The sequence below is a fragment of the Lycium ferocissimum genome, chromosome 1, assembly GCF_029784015.1.
Source record: "Lycium ferocissimum isolate CSIRO_LF1 chromosome 1, AGI_CSIRO_Lferr_CH_V1, whole genome shotgun sequence".
Classification (NCBI taxonomy): Eukaryota; Viridiplantae; Streptophyta; class Magnoliopsida; order Solanales; family Solanaceae; genus Lycium; species Lycium ferocissimum.
The window spans coordinates 69,666,518-69,673,812 of record NC_081342.1 but is presented as its reverse complement, the minus strand read 5'-3'; the positions used below and the strand labels follow the sequence as shown (position 1 = coordinate 69,673,812).

The 7,295-nt window shown below is 35.8% G+C and overlaps 1 protein-coding gene across 1 annotated transcript; it reads left to right on the top strand.

The window, feature by feature from the left end:
- The first annotated feature begins 338 nt into the window (after window positions 1-338).
- On the top strand, window positions 339-7,051 carry LOC132058909 (type I inositol polyphosphate 5-phosphatase 2-like). Its single transcript, XM_059451317.1, has 11 exons — window positions 339-830; window positions 913-1,018; window positions 1,119-1,205; window positions 2,132-2,219; window positions 2,325-2,429; window positions 3,349-4,129; window positions 4,969-5,159; window positions 5,405-5,513; window positions 5,721-5,869; window positions 6,188-6,385; window positions 6,476-7,051. The coding sequence occupies exons 1-11, from the start codon at window positions 801-803 to the stop codon at window positions 6,477-6,479; spliced, it is 1,848 nt and encodes a 615-aa protein (XP_059307300.1). The 5' UTR covers window positions 339-800; the 3' UTR covers window positions 6,480-7,051.
- Window positions 7,052-7,295: the final 244 nt, after the last annotated feature.

The following is a 7,295-nucleotide window of genomic DNA, read 5'->3' as shown; positions in this document are numbered from 1 at the left end:
TCCTAATCTTTCTGAATATTCCATTAATATGTGATTCTTGGACTTTGTCACTTCTTGTCTTTTTAGTTTCAAATCATGCTACAAGCAGCTTTTGCATGTGGTTTTATTTTATTTTATTTTAAAAATAAACATTAGTATAAATCAATAGATTGGTTCAATGGCTTATGTTAGCCCACTAGACATGGATCCATCGTTTGAATTTAGTATTAAAAAGTTGATAAAGATTGAAAATGACTTTTCCTATTTGTATATGCTTTTTCTTTGTGTTTCAGCAATATCATTGTTCTTCTCTAATTTTTGGGACCATAGAGTTTTTTTCCTTTTTTTTTTTTTTTTTTTTTTACAAATGCAAGTTGAGGAATGGATGCCTGTTAAGCTTGGCCATAACTTTTTTATGTCCTATTCCATTTGGGCTTTGTAAGAATCTTCTTTGTAATTAGCAACTTGTTTGTTTTTTGATTTTCCACTTGGTGTTTCGTATTTGTATTAGGGCCGGATTAAAACCTGATTCCCTAACAAAGTCAATTTCATACCCAGGGCTTAAATCTGAAACCTCTGGTAAAGGATGACGTAGTACTTATCACTCTGCCACAACCGTTCGTTGGTATCAACTTGTTAAATGGTCTTAGAGAAGGCCCTTAAATACCTATGAAACTCCAAGCCTGGCAAAAAAAAGTCTCAAGTCTTTTGTGACACTTTCTTCCTTTTTTTGTCATTCTTGGGAACAAATCATTTAGCATTTACTCTTTTCTTGAACTTCATTAAGTTATAAAGTTTCCAATTTTTTCGTTCTTGTGCAAATGAAAACCAGAAGAGGAAAAAGATCAGAGGTGTGTTTTTTTCTAAAAAAGTTCTATAGTATATTTCTTTGTTATTTGTTTGATCGTGAAGAGGGATTTGTTTTGGTTGTAGGCATTTTGGCCCTCAATTGTGATGAAGAAATGGTTGAATATTCAGCCTAAGCTCTATGATTTTAGTGAAGATGAAGTTGACACTGAGGCAGAGAGTGAGGATGATGGTATAGGATTTTCTTTTACAAACCATAAAAATGTGTTTCTTGTGTTTTTTTTAAAAATAATTCAAGAGGTTGATCATTTGTTCTTTTGGAAAATTTCCAGCTTGCTCTCTAAATGATGAAAGGGTGCATGAAGATCATTGGCACAGAACACCAGGGAAACCTACGGATTGCCAGCCTCAAACTTCAGGTACTTCTTGAAATTCTGTTTCAGTTTGATTTTTTTTATAACGGTGGTGTCAGGATCGGCTTGCGCGCACCTCGACTCTTCCACCAAGTACTGCTACCTCCAACCAACACGGGCGTCAAATAACATTGCCTACTTGGACTTAGGCAGACGGGAAGATATCACCTGGCATCTTTTCATCTTTTTCGTGTTTAAGTAATTTTACGGCCCTTTCACATAAACAAACCATCTTATTTTATTTTGCTCTATGCTTGTAGTAGACTAGTCAAATGGGAAGAATTCACCTAGTGTATTTTTCATCTTTTTCGTGTTTAATTGATTTTACCCTTTCACGTAAATACATCATCTCTTTTTGTTTTGCTCTATGCTTGTAGTTGAGCTTGATTATTAAAGCACACACCACTCTATAGACTCTACAATCATGACTTTGATTGTACTGAATTTCATGATCATGCCTAAATTTTGCATATGATGAGAAGTTATAATGCAATTTTGACTACAAAAGAAATACTAGGTGATTTATTCCTATCTGGGTAAGCCTTGGTGGACAGTTATCTGGTACCTATGTAAGTGGGAGGTAGCAAGTAACCGGTGTAATAGTGAAAGCCATACATATACTCTACTACAATCATGAGTTTGATTGTGCTGAATTTCATGTTCATGCTTAAAATTTTGCATCTGATGAGAAGTTAGGATGCAATTTTGACTAAGAAAAATAGTAAGTGATTTATTTCTATCTGTCTAAGCCTTGGTTGACAGTTATCTTGTACCTGTGCAAGTAACCATTGGAATAGTCGAGGCGCGTGCAACTGCCATTATGTCCCTTAGATATTTCAGCTATTCTATTTTTTTCAATATATGCAGCTATTTTATGTCAACTAAGCTTTAATTTCTGTTCTGTAAAATGTAATTATGTTGAAATTACTCAGGGAAGACTTCAACCAAGTATTCATCTAGACACAGGAGAGGGAAATCAGAAACACTAAGAGCTCAGTACATAAATACAAAAGAAGTGAGGTTTGGCTTTAAATTCAGTCCATTTCAATTTTCTTTTTCTGATACCAGTATCTAGTTATAAGATTTCGTTTCTGGGAGATTTACATATGCCCTGATTTTCCTCAGAGTTACTATAGGAACTTGGAATGTTGCTGGAAGACGTCCGGATGAGGATCTTGATATTGATGAGTGGCTTTGTATGAATGAACCAGCTGATATATATATCCTTGGGTTAGTGTTTTATCAATTTGGCATTTTTCAATCGATCCGTGTGTCGCTCTTCCTCTTTGCCTTTACCTATGTGAAATCCATCCATGAGCAGAACTATATGCTTCGAAGGGGGTTCAATTAAATTCCCTTGTAACGACCCAAAAAACTGGATTTTAACTGGGAAGTTTGTCGCGAATCTGTCGCTAAATAGCTCATAGCTAACAGAATTTTCTGGTAATCCGTCACTAAATACTAAATAGGGCTAGCAATGAATTTTTTGTTTTGCTGTTTAGCTGCAGAATTTGTCTGTCGCTAATTCCTGTTATTTTAGTAGTAGTTGGATGTGTAAATGTGGTAAAAACAAATATTTTTGTGTATATATAGATTGTTGAATACCCTTGACAAAAATGAAACTTCTAGTGTAGCGACAAAAGTAGCTCAAAAATTGCTTTAGATCGCAGGTTTGATATCCTTGGTGTGGCATTATTGAATTTTGTCAGTCCTCTTGTTAGAATTCTTGGCTCCGCCACTAAACCCATCGTATAGTAAGTCACGGGATGCAACATCATATAATCTCCTGCAATTTTCTTATGTTTTTCCATGATGATTTTTCCCGTCCCCTTTTTGCCTCGTTGCGTTTACCTTTTGTCTAGCAAAGGGATCTTTTGGTGCTAAATCAGCTAAACAAATCAATGAAGAGAAGTTTTAACATAGTTAAAGTCCAGCTCGTGTTTGCTTGAGACTAGACAGTTAAAAATCATTCTCAAAGCTGCATATACATCTAAAAAAAGAAACAAAAGTTCATTTCTGCTTTCACTTGTTAATTCATCTAGTCATTTCACATAGAATAGCTTTCTGATGTACCGAACTTTTCATTGTTGAGAGTTACATTACACGATCGAGTTCAAACTTATTGTGAATTTGTATTTGCTCCTTACAGCTTCCAAGAGGTAGTTCCTCTAAATGCTGGAAATGTACTGGGAGCAGAAAATAGAAGGCCGATTCCAAAATGGGAGGCTATCATTCGCAGAACGTTAAACAGAACAACAGTGGAACCTGAGGCTAAGCTAAAGAGTTATAGCGCTCCACCGTCTCCGGTATTAAGGACTTCGCCTGCAGCTGATATAATTTCTGATGTGGTAACTACTACTACTGCACTAGACATAATGGCAGAGGCATCGATGGAACCCACGTGCTTTGCTGAAAATAACATGATCAACCTGAGGAAGAATTTGCAATTGAAGAGAATATATGGCATCGATTGTGATAGTCGATTGGATTGGCCTGAACATTCACTCGACGCAACGCCTCAGGTCCTTTCTTCAACTTTTAAGTTGAGGAGAGTATCGAGCAGCTGCGCTCTTGCTTTTAGCAATCATGATATGGGATTAGATGGTAGCAGGTTAAAACAAGGACACCAAAGCTCTGTGAACTTAGGATCGTTGTGCACTAATCAACAAGAGGAGCCTGAAGTACTTCTTGATGCTCAATCTGATGGCTCCGATCAATTTTCTGACGAGGAAAATGACTTCTTCGAGGAATACACAGAGTTAGAAGATGAAAGTTCGCTTCTAAAACATCCGAGTTATATTCGTATTGTAAGTAAGCAGATGGTTGGGATATATGTATCGATTTGGGTCCGTAGGAGGTTGAGAAGGCACATAAACAACTTGCAAGTCTCCCCTGTTGGAGTCGGTCTCATGGGATACATGGGCAACAAGGTATTACTTCTTTCAAGAATTTCATTGAATAAAATATAGGCATTCACTAGTTGTAGAAAGTGAAATATTGGAGTTTAAAAAGCACATTTGAACTTTAGAAGGTTGTATTCCCCTTCTCTTATATGCAGTGAAGGGGCTTAATTGAATTGCCTTCGGAAAAATTATATTGTGTAAATAGAATATATAAACTGTTGAATGAAGGGGAGCCTTAGAGCAACGGTAAAATTGTCTTCATGTGACCTATAGGTCACGGGTTAAACCCGTAGAATCAGTCAGTGATGCTTGCGTCAGGTTAGGTTTCATACATGACACTCCCTTTGGGTGCGACCCTTCCCCGGTCCATGCGGGATGCTTCGTGCACCGAGTAACCCTTTTTTTATACTCCCTTTGTCCCAATTTATGTGAAGGTGCTTGACTGGGCACGAAGTTTAAGAAATAAAGAAAAACATTTGAAACTTGTGTTTTAGAATAAGCAGTAGATATTTGTGTGGTTATAAATCATCTCATTAAGGGTAAAATGGAAAGTTTGAAGGTAATGTTACTAATTATAGAAATGTGTCATTCTTTTTTGGACTGATTAAAAAGGAAAGAGGGTCACACAAATTGGGACAGAGTGAGTATATAATTTGTTGAATCCACATAACATTAGGGAAGCTTTTAGCGTCGATGGTTCAAAAATTGTTTTAGGTTGGAGGTTCGAATCCAGGTGTGACATTCTTGCATTTTTCTTGAGTACCTTTACTATAATTTCGGCCGCTTGCATATATCATGATATAGTAAATTGAACCTATTGCTTATTACATGAAACCTAAAACTGATGAATTTATGGTTATATACAGGGATCTGTTTCTGTGAGCATGTCTCTTTTCCAGTCAAGGCTATGCTTTGTTTGTTCACATTTAACTTCTGGCCAAAAGGATGGGGCGGATCAAAGGCGTAATGCTGATGTGTGCGAAATTATGAGGCGCACATATTTCTCAAACTTATTCGACACTGATGCTGATCAACGACAAACAATTCCATCTCATGAGTAAGTAATAGTATCCGATACTCTGACATTATTATTTCTCGTGGAATGGATGATTTTCTTGAAGTATATTAGATCTAAACATGAAGAATAACTGCTCAGTGTTTTCTATTACAAGAAATATGATATCTTGAATACAGGGGGACTGTTGTTATTGATGTTCTAATAAAAAGTTGTATTTTTTAATTTCAAATAAGTAATGAAGTATTTATACGCATGATTTATACACCTTCGTTTAATGTGAACAGTCAGATATTCTGGTTTGGAGATTTAAATTATCGAATCAATATGTTGGATGCTGAGGTACGGAAGCTTGTTGCCAAAAAACAGTGGGATGATCTTCTCAAAAATGACGAGGTAAGACTCGTAGAGAAAAGTACAAGTTTATGTTTTGTGCACTTACCGATTAAGTTTACCTACAACAATAGTTAATTCTACGAATCAAACATGATATGGTAATTAGAAAACAGTGAAATAACCTGCAATAACCGGTTAAAGATTGCACTAGATATATATAAATTCTTTGAGATGTCAATGTATAATAGTATTTCATCACATTGGCAGCTAATCAACGAACTCCGAAGTGGCCATGTTTTTGCTGATTGGAAGGAAGGGGCGATTAACTTTGCACCAACATACAAGTATGAAATCAACACTGATAGATATGTCGGGGAGACTCCAAGAGAAGGGGAGAAGAAGAGATCACCGGCTTGGTAAGTGAATTTTTCTTTAAATGGATAAATTGCAAAATCTTGAAGTCAAACAAAATATTGTTACAATCACAATCTTTCAGCATATTTTGATAGGATTTAACTTACACTGACATTATAAAAGAACTTTTACATTACCAGTGTATTTTAACCTGTTGTATCATGTCACCTGCATTATTTTTCAGGTTACTAATACTCACTTATTATGGCCAATCACATGTAGTTATTTTTTGTATGACCTTACAGTGTACTGATGGTGCATAGAAGTTAAATTTGTTTTGACAATGGACGCTGAAACGAGTGTTTCTTAATATCTTGCAGGTGCGACCGTATTTTGTGGTTAGGGAAAGGTATAAAGCAGCTCTTTTACAAGCGAGCTGAATTAAAAATGTCTGATCATAAGCCTGTAAGCTCAATGTTTTCGGTAGAAGTTGAAATATTCGATCACAGAAAGCTTCAGAGAGTCCTCAATGTTAACAGCGCCGCTGTACATCCTGAGATTCTGCTAGATATTGAAGAGTAAGACTTAAACCTTCTTCAGATAAGTGGTCATCAAACATGACAGTAGGTGAGTCGGTACTAATAACACGAAAATTTGGGTGTTTTCAGCTAGGAATCAGAAATGAAATATCGCGTACATATGTACTTCAAGGCAGAGGCGAATCCAGGATTTAGAGTCAATCGATTCAGAATGTCTTATATGACGGACAAGCTTGCAAAGTCTTCAAAATCATATTACTTTAAAGATGATAAGATACGAATTTTCAAAATTATTTGGTGCTTTCAGTTAGGAATCAGAAATGGAGCAGCGTGTACATATGTACTTTAAGGCAGAGGCAAGTCCAGGTTTTAGAGTCAGTGGACTCAGAATGTTTCTTGTGTGACGGACAAGCCTGCAAAGTCTTCAAAATCCTGTTATTTTAAAGTTGATAAGACACAAGATGAAATTTGTATTTTTCAGATGCAACATACATACATACATATACCTGAGCAATGAAGAGTTGGAACCATAGTGTGTTTAATGTTCTGTAATCAAGACAGTCTTGACAAATTTTTGAGTGAGTTTTCCCTTATTGTAAAATTTGAGTGAATTGTACCTTATTGTAAATTTTGTTCTTCCCCAGTTTTTTTGCTGTACGGTTTTGTAAAATATTAAGTTATATCTTGGTACACATTTAGAGTAGACATCTTTTGTGTTTGCAATGGCTAACTGAATAGAAGTAACAGCTCTTTTAGATTAACTCATGGGATGGAGATCCGACTGTAAAATGCTTATTTCTATTGTTCAATTAAGAGATTTGCTTTGGTGGGGGGAAATTTCAATAATATACAATCCAGCATAAGAAATTACATCCACGTAGCCATATTTTTAATTTACATCCGCATTGCCACTTCTTCACGATATACAATATTATACAGCAATATATAA

What these genes read in the sequence shown, in the direction of transcription:
- LOC132058909 (XM_059451317.1), top strand. Translation starts at nt 801, where the DNA reads ATGAAAACCAGAAGAGGAAAAAGATCAGAG. An exon ending in CAAACAATTCCATCTCATGA is followed by an intron (nt 5,160 to 5,404) that starts GTAAGTAATAGT and finishes TAATGTGAACAG; the next exon opens with TCAGATATTCTGGTTTGGAG. An exon ending in ATCTTCTCAAAAATGACGAG is followed by an intron (nt 5,514 to 5,720) that starts GTAAGACTCGTA and finishes TCACATTGGCAG; the next exon opens with CTAATCAACGAACTCCGAAG.